The sequence below is a fragment of the Saccopteryx bilineata genome, chromosome 5, assembly GCF_036850765.1.
Source record: "Saccopteryx bilineata isolate mSacBil1 chromosome 5, mSacBil1_pri_phased_curated, whole genome shotgun sequence".
NCBI lineage: Eukaryota > Metazoa > Chordata > Mammalia > Chiroptera > Emballonuridae > Saccopteryx > Saccopteryx bilineata.
In genome coordinates, this window is record NC_089494.1 from 56,003,769 (window position 1) to 56,028,090 (window position 24,322).

Sequence of the window (24,322 nt, forward strand, 5' to 3'; positions counted from 1 at the left end):
ACATAATCATAAAATAGGAAGTTTGAACAATTGTTTACAATTCTATACAGGGCAATGTTTTATTTTAAGTGTATCTTTTTTCCCATTAAGGTGTCAAACATGTTAGTATGCAGAACAAGTTGCTCACTATTTGATTTACTTATTCTTTGATTTCAAAATTAAGATATTTTTAAAATATACTATTTTTTATAGTTAGGTTAATTAAAATTATTTTATTTTTAAAAAGCTTATCAATATGAATGTTGACCAAATGTATAAAATATTTTGGCTTCTTAAATATATTTAGATTTTTAAATTAAAAAAAATAGGGTATGTTCTCAAACTGATGGTTCATATCTCTGTCTCATGTGACACGTGTCTCTTCAATGTCATGTTAGATGGAACTTATTTGTATGTCTGTTATTTCTCAAAGGATTTGACATGGGAGCTATATCTCTGAAGTCATTCATGTCTTTCAAAGCCTTGGAGCCTAATGTAGTGCCATGCATATCAGACCACTCAAATAATGTTTGCTGAAAACCAAAGTGAATGAGTTTAATAAGTATATTAGATTTTGTTTTTTCTAGCCACTTATTTTATATAGATTTATTAACCTGGACTAAAACTGTGATTATTATAAGCCAAAGGAAACAAGAAGGTAAGTACAAGTATTAAGACTTGGCATAACCACCTGACCAGGCGGTGGCGCAGTGGATAGAGTGTCGGATTGGGACGCGGAGTACCCAGGTTCAAAACCCCGAGGTTGCCTGCTTGAGCATGGCCTCATCCGGCTTAAGCATGGCATGGAATCAGACGTGACCCCATGGTGACTGGCTTGAGCCCAAAGGTCACTAGCTTGAACAGGGGGTTACTAGCTCTGCTGTAGCACCCCTCCCATCAAGGCTCATGTGAGAAAGCAATCAAGGAACAACTAAGGAGCTGCAATGCAGAATTGATGCTTCTCATCTCTCTCCCTTCCTGTCTGTCTGTCCCTATCTGTCCCTCTTTCTCTCTGTCTCTATCACCAAAAAAAAAAAAAAAAAAAAGACTTGGCATAACCACAACAGTCATATTTTTCACCAAAAGAAAGCTTTGATCTTATTTTTCACCAAGAGAAGCCTTTATAAAAATGGTGTTCTATAAATTTATAACTTACTATATAGAAATAAAATGTCAACTAAGTGCCATTGAAAACTTAAGAAATATTTTCATCTACCCTGAATTCTTTTGGTTATAAAAGGGTATTTGCTCCATAGTGAAATTAGAGTTTTAAAAAATATTTTGAAGTAATTTCTAAAGCACTTCCAACTTTCTGAAGTATGTATTTTATTATCTGTGTTCTTTAATATATATATATTTTAAATATATATATATTATATTTATATAATATATATATATTTATATATATATATAAATATATATATATATTTTTTATTTTTTTATATATATATATATTTTTTATTTTATATATTTATCCTCCCCTCTTTTTATTCCCTTTAAAAGCATTCTTCAGGTCATGACAGAAGGGAGAACTATAATTCGTATCAGAGGGCCTTCTCTCCAGAAGACAGGTAAGCAGTTTTATGTGTTCTGAGTTCAATTTAAATATTTTATAGGAAGTTTAAGAAATTTCTTAGGTTCTTAGCATGAACAGCTTCTTTTTGATGATTTTATAAAGAATATTACTTGAGTGGCCTTGAGGAAAATCATTCTTGACTGTTCTAGGACTTTCTAATCTATGTTTTAAGTAACTTTTAGGTGAGAGGGAAGAACTTTAATATCTCTAATACTAAATAGAGTGAGTTTATAAAATGGAAAACTGAGTGGAAATCACATTATTTTGAGGTGCTGTTTTTACAGTTACTACTACCCTTACATTTGCATACCTCTTTATAGTGTTTAAAATATTACTTATATGTGTTATGGTCATGTTAAGATCAAAGATCCAGCAATATTATCATTATATTCGTCATGCATTTATATGGGACTTTAATTATTTCACTTAGTAAACTGTGACAAAAATAATTTATGAAAGGAAAAATACCCTATAAACTTTCATTTTTCTAATCTCTTCCTCACTTCTTATTTCACTTTCTATCTCTAAAAACCTTTGCTTCATAGACAAGTTAATTACCATGGTTTGCTTTATTTACTATCTTTCTTCAGTCACCTACTCTCTATATTTAAAAAAGCAATCTGTACACACAGAAACACATACAGGTCTATGTATGTGTATAAATCAATTGTATATAGATATGTATATAAAATACGGATTATGTTACTATGTATATTATGTGGGTATGTATTTAACTTTAAAGGTTCTCTGATTATTGACTTTTAAGATTCAAATAGCAAATCTTACATCTTTGTTTGCTAGTAATTCTAATCCATTTTTATTGACATCTAAAAATGTGATTTTAAGAATATGTAATAGCTAATAAAGTCTTTTGGAGTGGAGTTAAACTGGTCTTAATAGAGACCAACTGATGACATTGGTCTCATGTGTTCAGTGTTTTGATAAAATGAGTACATACAGACTAAGCAAAAGAAGTCATTTCTAAGATAGTCTTTTCATGCTAACTATATACAATATCCAGATATGTATTTTTTACTAAGGACAGTGTGAATCAGAATGAAAAGTCTGGTTAGGTCAATTCCAAAAGTTGTTTTGTTGTGCACAAACTGAAAGCTTTTTAATTAAGACTGAATGAATGGATGTCAAAAAATGAGTTGTTAAAATCAGTTTGATAAGGCGTATTTTAGTCACAGAATTGCTTTACATTACCAATATAAACTTTCTTCAGTAGAATATGGTCTTGTTCAACTTGGGTTTCCTTATTTTCTGTGTCAGATATGCAGAACAAGAGAGATCCCCTCAGGATAGAGATTACATAGATTACAGCCGGTCAGATTATGAGCGTTCAAGAAGAGGACGTTCTTATGATGTTAATATGGAATCAAGGTTAGTATTGGAAATTGTAACTAAAGAAAAATGTATTTGTTTAAATTTTTTATGCTCTATAATGAAAATAATAACTAGCATCAATTGGATGATACCATAAGGGCTCCATGTGAATTAACTCTATTGCAGTGAATAGATGAAGAAAGATATTGTTATGTCTGTTTAAAGAGCAAAAATCTAAGGCTCAGAGAAGTTAAGTCATTTGTGATGTAGAAGCATATACGTCTCACCTCTTTCTGACTCTAGAGCCCATTATACTCTACTGCATGAGGAGTAGACTTATGTATGTTTCTGAGAGCCTTTACTGAATGAAAATTAGTAATTTATATTAAATAACATGATCTAAATTAACTTTTCTGCATAATGGCAAATGGACACTGAAATGAAGTTACCAATCTGTGGTTTTAATCTAAATATTTATATAAATTATTCTTAGTCTTGGAGAACTCGAGTACCCTCCTTATTAGTCATCTAGTTTCAAAAACTTGCTACCATGTTCTATTACTCACTAAGCTCTGTATCCTTTTTGATGTCCCTAGTTATCCACTTTATGACTAACAAGACCATATCCCTACTAGAATTTTGATCAGATACCTCTTCGATTTGGAGCTAAACACGTTGATATCTGCAACCAAAATTTTCTTCTCACTTTCCAGTATATACCTAGTCCTAAAATGTCAGAATAAATGAACCTCCAAAAGCCAGGCTCACCTGCTGTCACCTTAATGACACCTTAATAAGAACAACTACTACCACCGTAGTGAGCTAGGCATTTTGAATACTTTCTCAGTTATAAACTAGACACTATTTTTCACAATTTACAAATGAGGATTGGGTTTGAAGTGATTAAGTACTTGAGGTTGCAGTTACCTATCTGGTAAATCAGGGGTAGTCAACCTTTTTATACCTACCACCCACTTCTGTATCTCTGTTAGTAGTAGTAAAATTTTCTAACCACCCACCCATTCCACAGTAATGGTGATTTATAAAGTAGGGAAGTAACTTTACTTTATAAAGCAGATTTACAGCAAGTTAAAGCATATAATAATAATTACTTACCAAGTACTTTATGTCGGATTTTCACTAAGTTTGGCAGAATAAATCTTTATAAAACAACTTACTATATTTAAATCTATCTTTTTATTTATACTTTGGTTGCTCCACTACTGCCCACCATGAAAGCTGGAACGCCCACTAGTGGGCAGTAGGGACCAAGTTGACTACCACTTTGGTAGATGATGAAATTAGCTGATGATGAAATCAACTCTGATTCTATAGTCCATGTTTTCTCCATTATTCCTGACTGTATTACTTCACTGTAAGACTGTGCTTGGTCCACTTTATGTATATACATGAAGTCTCATTTGATCCACACAGTCACATTGTGAAGTAAGTAGGCTGTGTATTATGTAGAATTTAAGGCTAACAGTCCAAAAGCATTTGAAGAGAAATATCTCTTCTTAGGCTCAAAGTGTATATTGCTCATGCACTCTAAAGGAGCAAGCACTATAATTTTAAGGCCATGATTTTATTAGCCAGCTAGTAGTCTCACTTGGTGGTTCTCAGAAGAATCATAAGGAAAGTCAGTAAATCACTGCTGTAGCCACCATCTTTGAACATGTTGCTTCATAATAAGAAGCAACACAACTGTAAATTGGTGCCTAGATTTCAGAGCACCTGCCTTTGTGACTAACTGGAGTTTCACTTAAAACTTCATTTCCCTCTCTCTGTTTACTCTTAGTATATACAGGTGCATGGGAAGTCACTCAGAACTCTTTATTTTCTTTATTAACTTATTTTTTTCTTGTGAAGACTTTGCTTATTTTACATTCATCTTTTCATATTTGTTTCAAAACTGACTACTTTTCTCTGACTGTAGTTGCATTACTGTGTGTTGAGGTAGACCATCTCAATCATACTGTCTAGATTTAGCTAAAATCTATCCAGCAGTGTTCTTTTAGTGCAGCATCTATATTAGCATAATGATAACATGAAACTTCTTATTGACTGTATTCATATAACTCACAATTGCACAAAGCAGAAGCAGAGCAATCTGAGTTTCCAAGGCAATATATGAAAAAAATAGCCAAGTGGACAGACTCTTCTCTGGAGAAAGACAACAAAAAGCAAGAATTTACCCTTTCCTATTAATTCTTTATGGTTCTAGAGAACAGGATATCCTGATTAATTTTAAAGTGTTAGCTTAAGAAAGGATACTAACCTGCTATAGTAGTGAAGAGTAATTGTGGCTAGAAAATGGTTAATTTTCTTTAGAATTTGTCTCAAATAAACAGAAATTTTTTATATTCTGAGATTTCTAATAAAAATACTAGTGTCAAGAAACAGTATCAAATACAGCATTTTTTAAAATAATCTTACTTCTAAATTGCCATTAATAAACAAATTGTTTCTCCTTTATATAATTTATTATGTATATCACAGGCCAGTTTGTTTTTATAAAACACTATTTTTATGTCTCTGTCCCATTCAAAAACTGTTAATGACTCCTCCAGTATAAAACAGTGCGTTTCTTTTAAGATTTCAGTCTGACTTGAATTCATCTATCTGACTGCTCTTCTGCGTAATTCTGTATTGTTTCCTGACTGTTCTTTTCATTCTGGCCTGAACACCCTGGCTCAGTTTTTCAGTAGTCATCTGTCTTCTGCTACTTGCAGAAAGCCATTCTCTTTTCCCTCTCACGTCTCCCCTTCTTGCCCTCAATATAAATTCTGTCAAGCCTTGAAGATATAATTTAAGTTACATTTTCTTTATGAGGCACTCTCTCACCATTCCAAACCAGTTTTCCTTGTCTGAATTTATGAGGCCCACTTATGGTCTAACTCATTTGGTATGTAGAAATACATTTAAAAATTATTTTATATTGTCTTTTCTCCATTTTCCAAAATTTAATGTTACAGAAGTAGGGACCGGGAAAAACGCCGAGAAAGAGAAAGAGATGTGGATCGGAAAAGGTCCCGGAGGTCCCCATCTCCTGGGAAAAAAAGCCCAGAACCATCGGTAACCCAGAGTTCCTCTGCTCAGGATGAACCCACTGTGAAGAAGAAGAAAGATGAGTTGGATCCTCTCCTTACTCGTACTGGTGGAGCATATATTCCTCCTGCGAAGCTCAGAATGATGCAAGAACAGATTACAGATAAAAACAGGCATGTTGATATCCTCACTGAAAAAACAAATCAACTATGGCCTAATTAGCCTTGGCTGTTGAGAATTTACATTAGTCCACAATACCTTCAAATTAGACTTCTTTTCTTCTTTATAAGCTCCATTGGAGCTCAGTATGTGTTTGCCCTGGCATTAGCTCATAACTTATTTTTGTATGTGTGAATTTAGAAATTGGAGGGAAGATCACTTATCTATTTTTACATTATTTCTTTTATAATTGCATGGTTTCCTATTAGAGGTGCCTTTTTCCTGGACAATCAAGAATGTTGATATTTTTTACTTAAAATGAATCTTTTCAGTTTTACCAAACCAGGAGTTGGCATACTTCTGAAAAAGGCCAGATAGTAAAATATTTAAGGCTTTGTTCATAATTCTATCTCTGTTGCAGCTACTCAACTCTGTTGGGAATATAGCCATAGATGATATATAAACAGATAAGTAGCTTTGTTCCAATGAAGCTTTATTTGCAAAAACAGGTTGTAGGCTGCATTTGGCTCATGGGTGTAGTTTGCCAACCCCTGTACTAATCCATGAAACTAAGTCAATTTCTTTATTCTCTCCTTTTCCTTTTTTCTTATTTTTTCTTTCTTAAGTGAGAGGAGGAGAGGCAGAGAGAGAGAGTCCTGTGTGCACCTGGACTGGAATCCACCTAGCAAGCCCCCTACTGGGGATACTCTGCCTATCTAGGGCCATTGCTCAGCAACTGAGCTATTTTTAGCTCCAGAGGTGGAGGCTTCATGGAGCCAACTCTCTGGAACCAATACAGCCATGGCTGCAAGAAGGGAAGAGAAAGTGGGAAGGAGAGTGGAGAAGCAGAGGGTTGCCTCTCTTGTGTGCCCTAACTGGGAATTGAACCTAGGACTTACTTCCACACACTGGGCTGACACTCTACCACTGACCAAACCGGCCACAGCCCTCTCCTTTTTTTAGACCATAACATCTCAGACTATAATGTTTTGTTACACTAAGGCAAAAATTATAATTCATAAATGAGTATTCACACTCAAAATACCTTTTCTTCCCTTTATCAAAATACATAGTTGAGATGTTGAGAAGCTATTGTATATAGGAAAGTGCAGCTAAGTTTTAAAGACCTTTTTCTAATGGAATGAGATAATGTCTAGGAAAAGTATGGTCCAAGACAAATGGTCACTAATTTGTCAGATAGTTTGTAAAAATATTGAGCTGGAAGATTGCTGTGCTTTAAGAAAAACAGATTCTGGGTGAGCCAAGGAAAAGTGTTCCTACATCTTTAGTGAGTATTTTAATGGCAACTTGAAAGTACTTGAGAACCTTATATAAATGCAATCTAAATTTGTTTCAAGAATGAGCTTGAAGTGGAAATGTCACTTATGTAAAAGTGTAAAGGTTTGAAGTAAATTAAAATTTTAAAATTTGTGTGCTAGAAAAGGATATTTGATGACATTATATTTATCTATTTATGTATTTATTTTCTTTTTTTTCTGTATTTTTCTGAAGCCGGAAACGGGGAGAGACAGTCAGACAGAGTCCCACATGTGCCCGACCAGGATCCACCCAGCACGCCCACCAGGGGGCGATGCTCTGCCCCTCCTGGGCGTCGCTCTGTTGCGAACAGAGCCACTCTAGCGCCTGGGGCAGAGGCCAAGGAGCCATCCCCAGCGCCCGGGCCATCTTTGCTCCAGTGGAGCCTCGGCTGTGGGAGGGGAAGAGAAAGACAGAGAGGAAGGAGGGGGCAGGGGTAGAGAAGCAGATGGGCGCTTCTCCTGTGTGCCCCGGGCAGGAATTGAACCCGGGACTTCTGCACGCCAGGTCGACGGTCTACCACTGAGCCAACCGGCCAGGGCCGATGACATTATATTTAAAACTGATAAATTGTCCCTGGCCGGTTGCCTCAGTGGTAGAGCGTCAGCCAGGTATGTGGAAGTCCCGGGTTTGATTTCCGCCCACGCTTCCCCTTCTCTCTCCTCTCCTCCTCTTCCCCCCACCCCTGCAGCCATGGCTGATTCCAGCGAGTTGGCCCCGGGTTCTGAGGATGGCTCTATAGCCTCTGCCTTAGGCGCTAAGAAGAGCTCAGTTGCTGAGCAGGGAAGCACCACACCAGATAGGCAGAGCATTGCCCCCTAGTGGGCTTGCTGGGTGGATCCTGGTTGGGGCGCATGTGGGAGTCTATCTCTGCCTCCCCAATCTCACTGAATAAAAAAAGAACAGAAAAAAACTGATAAATACGTTTCTCTGTATGTATCATATTCTAACACTTGCTAGGGATGCTTGGAGTGTTATGTTGAGAAGGAATTTGGAAATGGCTTCTGTGGTTCATGGGAGCTTCAGGATCATGCAGGCATCTAACTCTTTAAAAGGGAGCAGTGCAGCGGTAGTGAGAAGTATCTACTGTCTCCAATCCAGCTCCGAGCAGTCCTGTTAATCCTAGTCTGTCTTATGAATAAAGTAGGCAGAGTCAGCGATATATGAAATTTTAAGTAGATTCCTGAAAGATGATTTTATATACAGTTGAAGTCTGTTCATAGACTGTAAAGCAGACAAAGAGAAATGAAAGTCTCTAAACAAAATTCAGTATTGGCTTTTTGTAGATACTTAATTAGATGAATTGTAATTAGGAAGTACTATATGATTGTACTTGATAGTCTTTTAATCAAAGTTTAATAGAAGTTGTGATTATCAATGACATTTTATTGGTCCGGTTTGTTATTAAGTAGTACTATACTAGACTTTTTCTTTAGAGATAGTAGCATACCAAAAGATCAGAGTTGGGGGCAATGCCAGTGTTCTACCTCAGACGCAGATAGTGGCAGGGTACATGATCTATAGTGAATAAAATAACAGTAGTTTATTCTGCTTTTTATCCTCAGTTTTTGCTAAGGAAACCATCCAGTGATAAAATACTTTTCCCCACCAAGACAGGCTGCTCTTAACAACACCACTCCTTAATGTCACTCTGGAATAGGGAATCTTAACCAATAGACTTTCAAGATGCCCAATGATAGAATTCAGGCAACCCATGAACATAAGTGGGGGAGAATGCATCTTTAGTTTTGCTATCCTCTAACTGAAATTTATCATGTCTTTCTGCAGGAATGTAGGCTACAGGTCATAGTAATTACAGACTATTTGTTGCAAATACAAAATTCTTTATGGCCATAGTATAGTTGGAAAATAAAAGTTATCAGGCCTACTGCTACTTCTTGTCATTTAATGTGTTAAGAAACACAGAGATTATGCTATCAAACTTTTGTTCTTTTTATGTTTTAAAAACTAAATTTCAGTATGATTACTATCCTTTGTAATTCTATTATTTGTATATATCATTCCAAGAAATCTTATCAGCTTCAGAGAGGTATATATAAGAAAAATAAATTAAAATTTCATTTGAAATCATATTTCATAGAGAAATAATTATAAAAACTATAGAATTTTAGAGCTTTAAAATGCTTTAGGCATTATCACATTCAACCAAATAAACCCAATTAGTCTAAATAATTTACCTAAAATCTTAATGAAAAAAGAGTATTGCTATCTAGTATTCAGCTGGTTTAGCTTTGGAATTACTGCATAAATGTAGAGATGTTCTTTAAAATATTTAGAACAGTCTTTCAGCCTTATTGTTTCATATGACTTTCCCTTTTTCTATAATTACTTCTGTATAGTTTCAAATATTTCATTTTATTTTCTGTCATGCTTTTATGAGAAAGTACATAATAAAAATTTCCTTTTTATGACTTATATGTGGATATTTCAGATTATGCTTTAAAATAAAAAATGTCCCTGGCCAGGTAGTTCAGTGGTAGAGCATCGGTCTGGCATGTGGCTGTCCTGGGTTCGATTCCCAGTCAGGACACACAGAAGAAGTGACCATCTGCTTCCTCCTCCTCCCCCCTTTCCTTCTCTCTCTTTCTCTCTTTCTCTTTATTTCTCTTATTTTTCTCCTGCAGCCGTGGCTCAATTGGTTCGAGTACATCATCCCGGGTGCTGAGTATGGCTCCGAGGAGCCTCTGCCTCAGGCACTAAAAATAGTTCGGTTGCGAGCATGACCCCAGGTGGGCAGAGCATTGGCCCCAGACAGGGGTTGCCAGGTGGATCCCCATCAGCGTGCATGCAGGAGTCTGTCTATCTCCCCTCCTCTCAATTGGAAAAAAGAAATTTTTTTAAATAAAAAAATTACAGGACTGACCTGTCGTTAACTCGGTTGTTTTAGAGCAGGGGTCCCCAAACTATGGCCCGCGGGCCGCATGCGGCCCCCTGAGGCCATTTATCCGTCCCCCGCCGCACTTCCGGAAGGGGCACCTCTTTCATTGGTGGTCAGTGAGAGGAGCATAGTTCTCATTGAAATACTGGTCAGTTTGTTGATTTAAATTTACTTGTTCTTTATTTTAAATATTGGATTTGTTCCTGTTTTGTTTTTTTACTTTAAAATAAGGTATGTGCAGTGTGCATAGGGATTTGTTCATAGTTTTTTTTATAGTCCGGCCCTCCAACGGTCTGAGGGACAGTGAACTAGCCCCCTGTGTAAAAAGTTTGGGGACCTCTGTTTTAGAGCATCATCCATAAATGACAAGGTTGTGGGTTATAACCCTGATCAGTGCACACACAGGAAGCAACCAGTGAATGCACAACTGCGTGGAACAACAAGTAAATGCTTCCCTACCTTTCCTCTCCTCTCTCTCTGTCTTCTTCCCTCTCTGTCTCTTAAAAAAATAATTTAATAAAAATTAAGCCCTGACAGGATAGCTTGGTTGGTTGGAGCATCATCCTGAAGTGCAGAGGTTGCCAGTTTGATTCCCTTGTCCAGACACATACAGGAGTAGTTTGATGTTCTTTTCTCTCTGTCTCTCTCTTCATGCCTCTCTTAAAAAAAAAGAGAAAAGAAAAAGAAATACAGCTTTTATTTAAAAAAAAAATTTTAAGACAAGTTTGAATAAAGTGTTAAAATATAAAATATGCCTGTATTGAATCTGACTAATGAATTAAATGTTGTAGATTGCAATGCCATGGAGATAACAGCAAAAGATTATCCTTCCATATCCTATTAATTGTATGTTATTAAAGGGAAGCAGTCTGTATATAAGCTTTATATGTAGAGAAAAATCAAATAGCTTAAGATATATTCTGTGTTCAATAATTTACTGCATTTTGGGGTAATTTTCTGAAAATGATGTTAAAAAGAAAGGAAATTAGAATTTTTTTATGTTCTTACTATAACCTCTTGTTATTGTGATTGTTGACTAAGTTTTAACATTTACTAAAATATATTCCTTTTAGCTTAGCATACCAGAGGATGAGCTGGGAAGCCTTAAAGAAGTCAATCAATGGTCTTATCAACAAAGTCAACATTTCTAATATAGGAATTATTATTCAAGAAATTCTTCAAGAAAATATAGTTAGAGGAAGGTAAGCATCAGTTATTTTATTTGTAGTATTTTATAGCTGTTTTTCAAAGGAACATAATACGGGGGTCCTCGGATTACGACAGTTCCATTTTTATGACAGTGATGTAACCTGAATTTTGGTCTAAGTCAAAACATATCCTAGTCTAAGTCACTTACTGGTCCAACACAGTTGTAAAATCATAATCTAGAACATAAAAATACAACTAAGCCACAGAAAAAGGAAAAAGACATAAATATACTGTACTGGACACTGTATTGTCATAACAGAAGATATGACAAAAAATGGGTGTAAAAAATAATTCCTTATTTTTATTCCTGTGGCTGGCTTGTGCACTGGAAGGGGCATTGCAAGGTGGGAGAGAGTGACCTATTGGGAGGAGGGAGCTGGAGAGGCAGGAGAACCTGCAGGAGGTGCTGGAGATACTGGGTCAGGTGAATCAGGATTGCCTAAGGAACATGCAGGAGACGCTGGAGATGATTCTACCTGTACTACAGGTGTTTCATCTCGAGAAGCAGCTGATGTAGAGGGAACAGGATCTGTGCAGGCCTCTCTACCTTCTTAAAGAATTGTTCCAGGCTAGTCTGGAAGGTTGATGACTATTTCTCTTCCAAAATCTGCATATAGCATTGCAAGGCATCCATTACAGCTCTGTAGACCTTACTGAATCTTACTGAGGACCTTACTGAGTCCTCAGCCTGAAATTTTGCCAACCCATCCTCTACCATAGAAAAACCTTCTGCCAAACCCTTGGTAGTAAATGTCTTGGGTTTTGGGGTTTCTATCTCTTCCTCTCAAATCAGCTGCTTCTCCAGCTGAATGAGTCCTCAGCAGACAGCTCCTCTCCATGTGATGCCTGTAGCTCTGTGACGTTCTCAGCCTCCACCTTCAAATGAAGCTGTTTACCCATGACAACAGCCTTCTCTGTTACAACCTCCACTGACTCCTCAAAGCCGTGGAAGTCATACACAAACTAGGGACACGGTTTTTTCCACACACCATTTAAGTTTGTTTGCTTCACTTCATCCCAGGCAAAAGCAGTGTTTTGTACAGTATTGTAAATGTTTTAAGACTTCCAAAAGTCTTTGAGTGTCAGGTTCTTGTGCTTCTCAGGTGCATTAAGGGCCATAGCAACCAAACTAGTACGTCCACGTCGTCTGTAACTACTACACTAAAGGCGTAAGCCAAAACATGTCTCAATTTGTTTAAGTTTTAAGTGAAAGTCAAACTCAAAACATATGTTGAGACTGTCATAACCCAAGGACCCTCTGTACTTAACCCAAACTGTAATCATTGGTTTATTTTGCTACTTTATTTCAAAGGTAGTTGAGACTATTTAAAATGTAGTTTTTATAAAAAATATAAGCTATTAACAGATAGCCTGTACTCCACTATTAGAGGTTGTATGGAGTTTTTGCTTTTTGAGAAGTTTTGATGTGATATGATGATTTTGGCAGACATTTATTTACTGAATACTTTAAATAATTTAAACTCATGAGGAACTGTGAATATTTATAAATATACGTGTGTGTGTGTGTGTACCAGTTTAATTTCTAATGAAAGCAAAGTGAGAATGAAGAAGATCAGTAATAAATTTTAGAAAAACAGAAAGGAATGACTTAGCATTTTCTATGTGGTTTTAAGTAGTTGGTGATGTTAAAAGGGTCTGGAAGTGGAGGTATCTTATATTTACTTTATTTATTATTATTAAACCTGAGCCTATTTATTATTATTAAACCCAAAGGCCATTTTCCCATGTCATTTTGTAAGACCTGATTTTTTGTCTCAGAAAACATTGTGGATATACAGGTGTAGCATGCTGTGAGGGTACAGAACGGTGAGCATGAGGCAGCCACTGTTCTCAGAGATAGTAGAGCTCTTAAATTGTACTCAGGAAGAAGCAGACTCAGATCCTGGCCTGGGGTGGCGCAGTGGATAAATCGCTGACCAGGAACCCTGAAGTCGCCAGTTTGGAACCCTGAGCTTTCTTAGTCAAGGCACGTACAAGAAACAGCTACAATGAGTTGAGGCTTCCCACTCTTTCACTTCCCCTTTCTCTGTCTCTCTCTCTCCTCTCTCTAAAAATCAGTAAATCTTAAAAAAAGGAAAGACTCAGAGAAGTTATATGGATCACTTAGATCTTTCAATTTATCATTCAAAGCTGAGTTCTCTTTTCTCATTTTCTACTCTAATGATTTAGTTGTCATATCTAAACCTGACAACTATTAAGACAATATTTTCCTGCCTTGTGGCAGTCAAATAATCATTTGTCATTATATTGTTAAAAATAACTAGTTCGCCTACTTTTGCATCCCTTTCCTTATCAAATGCATGTAGAAGCATGCTTATCTCAAAATGAGTTAAAATATAACCTTTTATTTTCCTATCATTGTTTCAGCATTATTTTTGCAGTGCTTTAATTGTCTTTATCTTTCATATTTGAGTATTCTAAATTTTCATTTATAACTTTCTGAAAAAAGGCTTAAAAGATATGAACCACCCAAATTTCTCTTCAATCACATAATTTAAAAAAGAAGTTTTTTTTTTTAAAGCAAGAGAGGGACAGACAGGAATAGATAGATAGTAAGGGAGAAAGATGAGAAGCATCAACTCATAGTTGCAGCACCTTAGTTGTTCATTGATTACTTTCTTATATGTGCCTTGACTGGGGGGCTACAGCAGAACCAGGGACCCTTTGCTCAAGCCAGTGACCTTGGTTGGACTCCAGAAGGCAACCATGGGGTCATGTTTGTGATCCCATGCTCATGCTGGTGACCCAGCACTCAAGCTAGTGAGCCTGTTCTCAGGCTGACAACCTTGAGGTTTCAAAGCTGGGTCCTTAGCATCCCAGGTTGATGCTCTATCCACTGCACCACTGCCTTGTCAGGCTCACATAATTTTATATAACATAATGGAACAGTAGTGGAAAACTTACATTGTCTAAATTTAGTACTTTTGAAGCAGGCCCATTTTTCTTCTACTGTTTTAAAAATGTTAAATTATTTCTAAGAAGTTTTAAAAACTCAAATTTATGACTATATATAACAAACTGGAAGAGAGAAATGATATTTGGAGAGAAAATTTTTGAAGAAAAAACTATAGTAAAATCTGTTTTATAAAAACAAATTAAACTTTATTTTTTCAAAAGCAGTTTGTATTTATTAATAATAAAGCTTCTTCCCCCAGATCAGGGGTCGGGAACCTTTTTGGCTGAGAGAGCCATGAACGCCACATATTTTAAAATGTAATTCCATGAGAGCCATACAACAACCCGTGTACATTACGCATTATCCAATAAAAATTTGGTGTTGTCCCGGAGGACAGCTGTGATTGGCTCCAGCCACCCGCAACCATGAACATGAGGCGTAGGAAATGAATGGATTGTAATATTTGAGAATGTTTTATATTTTTAACGTTATTTTTTTATTAAAGATTTGTCTGTGAGCCAGATACAGCCATCAAAAGAGCCACATCTGGCTCGCGAGCCATAGGTTCCTGACCCCTGCCCTAGATGAAGTGGTATATGTAAATTTAGTCCTGATTTAACATTGTGACTATTTACCGAGGAGTAATATTATTGGATTATAATTGGGGTTTTTATTCTCCTAATTAAATTAGTGATTATTGTTGATGCTTTTTTTTTTTTAAACAGAGGCCTGCTGTCCAGATCTGTTTTGCAAGCACAGAGTGCTTCTCCAATCTTCACCCATGTTTATGCAGCATTAGTGGCTATTATCAACTCAAAATTTCCACAGATCGGAGAATTAATCCTCAAGAGATTAATTCTTAATTTTCGAAAAGGCTATAGAAGAAATGATAAGGTATATATGATGGGCTTATAAGTAGACTGCCACATAAGGACAGACTTACAAACCAGCATTAACAATAGTGAGCAATGTTGGTTTCTACATAGGAATTCTTTTTTAAAACTATATTTTGTGAGAACTATTTTTTTTTATTAAATATCCGTGACCACTAATGATAAGCCACAAAATGATGGCTATAGCTATAAAGCAATAACTATTTTGCCAGAACTGACGCTTTTTTACATGTGTTTGTTTTAACTTTAAACATTATCATGTGTGTTCCATATTTTAAATACAGTGTGTAAGCAGTAGATTCTGTAGTTAAATGAAAATTGGTTTTAGTGGCCCTGGCTGGTTGGCTTAGTGATAGAATGTCAGCCCAGCATGCGGAAGTCCTAGGTTTGATTCATAAGCACAAAGGAAGAGTGACCATCTGCTTCTCCACCCCTTGCCTCCCCCTTTTCTTTTTCTCTTTCTCTCTTTCTCTTCCTCTCCCCACAGCCATGGCTCGAATGGCTTGAGCAGGTTGGCCCCGGGCGCTGAGGATGGCTTCATGGCCTCGCCTCACATGCTAAAATAGCTCATTTGCCGAGCAATGGAGCAGGCAAACCTCAGATGGGCAGAGCATCACCCCTTACAGGGCTTGCAGGGTGGATATCTGTTGGGGCGCATGCAGGAGTCTGTCTCTCTGCCTCCCTGCTTCCCACTTAATTAAAAAAAAATTGGTTTTAGTTTATAGATTAACTTTTTCTCTTACCTTCACTTTTTAGCAACTTTGTCTGACTGCCTCAAAATTTGTGGCTCATCTTATTAACCAAAATGTGGTAAGTAAATCATCTTCAAAATTTGATGCCTTTTAGTGACATTAGACCACAGGCTTGATGCACATCAATGACACATCTCTGTTTTTGTTTTGATTTTATAGTTACCTTGAGAAAAGTTCCTTGGATGATATTTCAGTTTTAGAAGTATAATAAATACCTTTAATATTCTTTAATATGAAGAAGAACCAGACAGTGTTTTATCAAATTGATCTCTTAGTTCTGTACATGATTACTTAAGTACATTTTTTCAAAGAAAGTAATTTAATTTGTTTTTATAAAGCAATGAAGTTGCTATCTTCTTCACTCCTTTTCCTGTACATTGAATTCATGAGAACCTGATAATATCTGATTAAGGGGAAAAAAATCTTATTCCTGCAACTACATAATATATGTGGTCAGATATTTATAGAATCAGTTTATAAAATATAATAGATTGAATAATTTTACAGGTTTAGATATAAATAATTGTGTCTTTTTATTAAGTTTTATGTTTTTCAAAACTTTTGTTTTGGCCCTGGCCGGTTGGCTCAGCGGTAGAGCGTTGGCCTGGCATGCGGGGGACCCGGGTTTGATTCCCGGCCAGGGCACATAAGAGAAGCGCCCATTTGCTTCTCCACCCCCCCCTCCTTCCTCTCTGTCTCTCTCTTCCCCTCCTACAGCCAAGGCTCCATTGGAGCAAAGATGGCCCCGGCGCTGGGGATGGCTCCTTGGCCTCTGCCCCAGGCGCTAGAGTGGCTCTGGTCGCGGCAGAGCGACGCCCTGGATGGGCAGAGCATCGCCCCTGGTGGGCATGCCGGGTGGATCCCAGTCAGGCACATGCGGGAGTCTGTCTGTCTCTCCCGGTTTCCAGCTTCAGAAAAATACCAAAAAAAAAAAAAAAACACTTGTTTTGATTCAGCTTTTTTTTAACTTGAAAATAGTAAAATTGTTTTTGTTCATATTCAAAGGTTTCTTTTACTATATTATCATGTTTAATTATAGTGATAAGAGGAAAAATTTTGAAGGCACACTTAATTCTCTAGCATTAAATATTTTAATTTTTTTCTGCATGAAATTCTTTCCCGTTTACTCTTAGAATCCTTTTAGATTTTAGCCTAATTAGCCATATTATAACAATGATAACTTGCTGCTTAATACTAGAAAACTTCACATACCTGTATCAGCACAGCTATATGTTTCATTTTTTGATTTGTATTTGACTTATATTGTTGATACCTTTGGCATTGCTGCAAAACAGTTAAAATAATAAATATTTTAGATCTTCCCAACTGTGGAACAGGGCAATATTTTCTTCTCACTTGTAAGACTGTCCCTCCCTAAAAAGTAGTATGTATTTTTTATCTTGTGCTCAGTGTAAAAACGTTAATTTTCTGACTTATGATGTAGACTTTTTCATTCCCCATCTTGCATAAATTTCTGACTTTAGAAAGCCCGTGTGTGGTGTTCTTGAACATGCTTCCTAGTTTTAGTTTTTCATTCATAGCAAAGTTACCAATAGAGTTTTATTTTCACTCTACCTGGCATTGTTTGTAATTGTTAATTTGTGAATATGGATAGTGTAAAGTTTGATTTAGTTATAAATAAATAAATGAAGATATATTCTAAACTGTTACTGCATACCAGAAACTAAGAAACTAAGATATATTTTGATAAAATAATTATTAATATAATTTAAGAACTGTTTTTTATCTAACTTGCTGATAGAATGAGTTGGAAAATGGATACAAAGATATGTGGTCATGGAGAATTGCTATTCTTCATATAGTGACAGAAAATATCTCATATTAAAAATTAGTTATGTGGCCCTGGCCAGTTGGCTCGGTGGATAGAACGTCTGCCAGTATGCTGACATCCTGGGCTCGATCCCTGGTCAGGGCACACATGAGAAGCGACCATGAGCTTCTCTACTCCTCCCTCTCCCCCTTCTCTCTCCATCCCCTCTTGCAGCCAGCTCAGTTGGTCTGCAAGCCACCTCGAGGTCTAAAGATGGCTTGTTTTAGTCGAGCATTAGCCCCAGAAGGGAGCTGCTGGGTAGATCCCAGTTGGGGTGCATTCAGGGAGTCTATCTCCCCTGCTCTCACATAAAAAAAAATTATTCATGATTTTTTAACTTATATTTTGAGGTTAATTATTGTTATTTTTTATATAATGTAGAAGAAGAATATTTCTTCTGGATAAGTCAAATAGTTTTATTAAGTGTAATAAATTTAGATTTTTGGAACAATCATTTGGAAATTCTTAACAAATATTCTTAAGTGAAAGAATAATTAAATCTCATATTTGGAGTATTTTTATATACATTATAAAACTTTGCTAATCATATACATATAATATTACTGCCAAAATCAGATTTACTAACTTTTAAAATTACTATCAATAGTAGATTTATATATGAAAAAGTATTTTCTCATTTGTCTTTATTCTGTTTAAGGCACATGAAGTTTTATGCTTAGAGATGCTCACTTTGCTCCTAGAAAGACCGACTGATGATAGTGTTGAAGTAGCTATTGGTTTTCTTAAGGAATGTGGCCTCAAATTAACGCAAGTGTCACCAAGAGGAATCAATGGTAAGTGTATATCCTTGTTTTGATACTGAGCTTTTGTTTCTTATACTTATTGCTTATTTTATTGTCTTTTCTTTCTGTTTAACGTTAGCTATATTTGAACGCCTTCGAAACATTCTCCATGAGTCTGAAATTGACAAAAGAGTTCAGTATATGATTGAAGTGATGTTTGCTGTCAGAAAAGATGGATTCAAGGACCACCCTGTTATCCTAGAAGGACTTGACTTAGTGGAAGAAGATGATCAGTTCACCCACATGCTCCCTCTGGAAGATGACTATAACCCAGAAGATGTTCTTAGTAAATCAGGGGTGATGGTTGGGAAGTGGGGCACCAACAAATGTAAACATAAGAAATAAACACTTACTTATAGTTTTAATTTATTTTTTAAGATGTTTTCAAGATGGATCCTAATTTTATGGAGAATGAAGAGAAGTACAAAGCTATTAAAAAGGGTATGTAGAAGTTTATTAAAGAATTTATTTTGGATAAGTAGAAGCAATTTTTATAAAATACCGACAGATACAGCTCACTGACAGCGCCTAATGAAATATCTGCTCTTACTGAAGCTGCATTCCTCACGAATTTTGCATGCATTATTTTTTGGTGTAGTGCTTGTCCATAGTATTACTTCATTTAAAATAATTACATAATTTTTCTTCTTTTCCTGTATTTCAATTATGCACCCCTTAGGTTTTATCCCTCTTAAAGATTATTTATGTATTACTTATGGGCTTTATTTGACTTCACTATCACCTAAGAATTACTTGACATTCAATTTAATATTCAGTTTAGTGCTATACTTTATTATTTCTTTAGAGCAGGTTGATAGCCTTCTGATAATATCAGTAAATTGCTAGACATCAGTGCTTAATAAACATAATTGTTATTTGTATACCATTAATATATTTCAAGCATTAACTTTGGACAGATATTGGTTGTATTTTGCCTTTGCCATTACTAGCTGAGTGACCTGTTAGTAATGTAAGAAGAGTAAAATGTTCCTTGTTTGTGTAAAGATACAGTGGTACCTTGAGATACAAAGAGACCACCAACATACGAATTTTTCAAGATAAGAGCTGCGACTCAGTCTGTGTTTTTGTTTGAGGTCTGAGCAAAATTCCAAGATACGAGTCATAATTCGGGAAGCTGCCGCTAGTTGGCGCGTTGGCGCACAGGTCCAGTATCAGCAGTTTGATATACAAGTTGACTGACTTACAAGCTCGGTTACAGAACGAATTAAATTCGTATCTCAAGGTCCCACTGTACAGTGCTTTGTATTGCCACAGAGCAAGTATTTAGGCAATGATACAATTTCTTTTTCACATTTGTATTATTTTATTTTCTGAAGCTAATATTCAGGGCTACTTAAATAATTATATTTCTATGATAATTATATCCTTACATGTTATAATTATATTATTACTTTATGGATTTATTCTCCTGAATTGTGTTTTTACCTGAGAAGTACAGCTCTGAAAGCTCCTAGGAGGAGGGAACAAAGACCTCGAACTTTGTTACTCCCTACACTCTATACATTAAGCATTCTTAGGGTGGAATATAGAAGTGAAAGTAAAGGTGTGAGATGCTCTTCACTTCTATATATCATCCTGAAAATCTGGTACAGTAAATGGTTTCCTCAGGGCATTTCAATCCAATGGCTAGAAACTATGTTTCCAAACATGGAGAACTCCTTAAACCCATTTACCCATTTTCTTTTTTGTCTTTTTTTTTTTTTTAATAAACTTTTTCTGGCCTCAAAATATGCTAAATGGTTTTATGAATTATTTATTATAACTTGTCTGGGGTTTTTTTTTTTGTTTGTTTGTTTTTTTGAGAAAGAAAGAAAGGGACTGACAGAGAGGAAGGGAGAGAGATTCGAGAAGCATCAACTCGTAGTTGTTACACCTTAGTTGTTCAGTGATTGCATTCTCGTATGCGCCTTTACCAGTGGGCTTCAGCTGAGCCCGTGACGCCTTGCTGAAGCCAGCGCATGAACCTGTGCTCAACTTGGTGACCTTGGAGTTTCGAACTTGGGTCCTCAGCGTCCCAGGCCAGCGCTCTATTCACTGTACCACTGCCTGGTTAGTCATGATTTTTTTAAAAAAACTTGGAAGTTCCTCATTTGTTCCTTTAGGGTTTTGACAGTTGGCCAGCGCCAGGAAAGGAGCACCTTTTCTGAGTATTGCCCTTCTTAATCTCTTTGGTCTGAAGATTGCTCTCAACTATTCAAAATTATTGAAGACTCCAGCAGGCTTTTGTTTATAAGATTATCAATTAACATTTACTTCATTAGAAACTAAAACTGAGAATATAAAATATGTTATAATAATCTAGTGCATGTTAACATTTTACATATATTTATGAAAATTACACAAAGACATTTAATATGAAGAATGGCATGTTTTTATATTTTGTACTGTTTAATGTCTGGGTTAATAGGAAACAGTTGGATACTCATGGTTTTTTATTTCAGTCTGTTGCAGTAGGTTGTTTTGATTGGAATATATGGGGAAAAAAATTAGCCTCACACAGATATGTAGTTCAAAAAGAAAGGAGTATTTTAACAGCCATTTTAGATAATGGTGTGTACTCCTCCTAAACACTATGCCAATATTTAATAGCTGGTAGTATCTTAAAGATAAATTATGTGAAATCTTAAACAACACATATGAATTTTCATATTCTGTTAATTTAAAATCATTTGACCTGTCACTTTGAATGGATATTTTATCAATGCATGATTTTGTAACGTTGTGTTGGTCATTTGAAAGATACCATTTAACTAGGTTATGCACATTTTCCAAGTGTTAAACACCTTAACATTATCAAAATTAAATTAACAAGTTAATATCAAGAAGTCACATGTATTACTATTATCACCTGTCTTGTCAGAAGAGTTTTAAGTTTTGGGAAGCTACCAAGCTCACACAGACAAACACAGGTTTTCCAAAATTCTAATTTTCTCTGGAAAACTCTTAATTTTATCATGGTGGCAGAGTCAATTCTAGTTCTTTTCCTTGAAGTGACAGTCTCACTTTGAGTAAATGTTTGCCAAATACCGAACAACTATACGTTGTGAGCCGTTCTTTGAAGCAAAAATGAAGAAAAGCTGATTCATCTTGCAATGCAAATGATCATATAAGTCTTTTTCCTTGAGAGGACCATCTTCTTACATCTATTTTTAACAGCAGTTCTATATTTGAGCTTCATGTTTTGTTACTCAGATTATTATAAAGGCTTATATTCAAGGGCTGAGATTTAATAAAATCAGTAATTTCCTACTTCTTCAGGGGCATTCTGAAGTGAAGCTGTTTTCTCCCCTACTACAAGAGTGGCAGCCGTAGAGAGCGCCACTGCGAATGCAGTGTGATGCTTGGGTTTGTGCTCAGGTTGCAGCAGTTTTAACCCCCATTGCTTTTGGACCATATCGTTGCAGGTGTCAGCCACAGTGTAAGGCAGATAGTGTCTTGGTATTGTCATGACAATAGTTTTAACCTCGCAGACCACCGGACAGGTCAGGGATTCCCCCTGGGACTCACAGACCATACTTTGAAACCACTGCTTTTATTTGGTTGATGAAATCCAATTGTCATTATGTGATTTCAGTAAGTTGATTCTAAAGTGAAAGATGAGGAGAGGATGAGGTAAATGACTAAACAATTCATTTGACCTTCATTTTTTCATAAAATATTCTGGTAGAGCTGGCATAAAAAATTGGCCACAGCAGGAAGTGGGTACAGCTTTAGTAATTAGCACCTTGAGTGACTCAAGTGTACTTGTGTTTTAGTTCTTAGAGCATTTGGGAAAACAGCAGGAGTGCCTTTCTTCCTACTATTGAATACTAAATAGTTTCCTTTGTTAAAAGTCTGTCTAAACCATGTTATATAATAATAAACTAGATACTTTAGATTATTTCTTAAGTCACATTTGCTAGAATATTCTTGAGATTTGTTTGTCAGCTAAGGGCTGCATGACAACTCTGCATATTTGTAAAATGATTTCTTCCTGATAGTATGAAGTGCTGTGCTAACATTAAATATTATATGTGGTTCCTGATTTACACTGCTTACTAATTAGAGAGACATTAAAATTTTTCTTAAAATGACCTGGCTCCAAACTTTTTATTAAAAATTCTCTGAGTAAAATAGAAATGAAAAAATGAAGTGTTGGCCAGGTTTGCAAATCTTTTATCAGGCACACACCATTGGACAAAATATAATTTTAGTTTTTGTTATTTGTTTACTCTTAATATCATGACTGTCCTTGTTTAGTCTCTTATTTACATCACTGGTTTCACCCAGTTCTGAATGTGAGTTATATTTTAAGAAGTAGTAGTCTAATAAAGTGTTCATCTTACCAGTTTTCATAAAGGCTTTTAAACTTGTAATTTTTGTTTTACATATAGAAAGTCTTTAGATTGAGTGTAGTGTTCTATTTAATATGTGTACATTTTAATAAAAATCACATTGGTGTTTATTTAAAATGAATGCTAAGTTATAAAATTGTTTCTTCTCTTTTTTGTCTTTCAAAAAACATTCTTAGCCTACATTCTTGTTTTTTATGTCAAACCTTAGCTTTTTGTAATAGACTGTCTTCTTTCTGATGGTGAACTAAGAATTTTTTGACTATAATATGCTCTTGCTCTTTTTCACCCCTTTCTTGTTTTGTAGTTACTTTCTGCCTGTGAGAAGAATGACAAGTGGCTCTCTCTAGTTAAAATAGTTTTAATGCTTCCTGATGACCTACACAAAAACAGGAGGCCTGTATGATTGTTTTTATTGGTTGATAAACTTACACCATTGATAAACTTACACCATTATGGATTTCAGTGAACTGAGAATTATATTCACAGAATGAAATGCATGAGTATCACTTGCTCTTTAATATTTTCCTAAATTTACTTTGTTCTTTTAGAAATTCTTGACGAAGGAGATAGTGACTCAAACACTGACCAAGATGCTGGAAGTAGTGAAGAGGAGGAGGAAGATGAGGAAGAGGGAGAAGAAGATGAAGAAGGTTAAGTATAGTTTATTTAAGTAATACTGTAAAATACTCTGAAATTAAATTAATTTTAATGTAATTCTCTAAAACAATGGTTTTCGATCTGTGGGAGTTAGGAAAATTGCTACTGGCCTCTAGTAGGTAAAGGCTAAGAATGCTGTTAAACATCCTCAAGTCACAAGACTGCCCCCCCAAAAGTGTTTTTCAGCTCTGTCAGTATTGCCAGGGTTGAAAACCCTTGCTCTAAAAGTAGTAAATCAGGAAGTTCATTTTTAACATCAGCTTAATTTTAATTTGACATTTTATGTTTTTGATTATACACTGTGAAAAGGTGTATTCATGTTGAGTGCATATAATTTATGTTACCCTGGCATTAATGTGACAGATGAGAATGACTAGATATTTACTGTTCATTTTGGCAAAATAGAGTGGGGAGGCCAAAATCTATATTTATACAAAAGCAGGCATGATGTTCTTCCTATTCAGCTTTGATTACATTATATTTCACAGCAAAATAAGTTCACTACTTTGCTAGAGTCTCAGTTAAAACATCATAACATGCCTACCCTGGTTACTGTTTACTTGTATTACATATTAGAAAATGTTCAAAGTTTATCTTT

At 35.7% G+C, this 24,322-nt stretch overlaps 1 protein-coding gene across 2 annotated transcripts in view; it reads left to right on the top strand.

The window, feature by feature from the left end:
- Nucleotides 1-24,322, top strand: part of CWC22 (CWC22 spliceosome associated protein homolog) — a 78,126-nt gene that overhangs the window by 22,840 nt on the left and 30,964 nt on the right. For both annotated transcript variants that reach the window (XM_066280769.1, XM_066280770.1), the window contains exons 3-12: nt 1,483-1,550; nt 2,831-2,941; nt 5,860-6,105; nt 11,381-11,509; nt 15,159-15,327; nt 16,083-16,136; nt 18,568-18,703; nt 18,792-18,998; nt 19,091-19,153; nt 23,616-23,717. In XM_066280769.1, the coding sequence (XP_066136866.1) occupies nt 1,483-1,550; nt 2,831-2,941; nt 5,860-6,105; nt 11,381-11,509; nt 15,159-15,327; nt 16,083-16,136; nt 18,568-18,703; nt 18,792-18,998; nt 19,091-19,153; nt 23,616-23,717 (1,285 nt within the window). The remainder of the gene's footprint in view (nt 1-1,482; nt 1,551-2,830; nt 2,942-5,859; nt 6,106-11,380; nt 11,510-15,158; nt 15,328-16,082; nt 16,137-18,567; nt 18,704-18,791; nt 18,999-19,090; nt 19,154-23,615; nt 23,718-24,322) is intronic.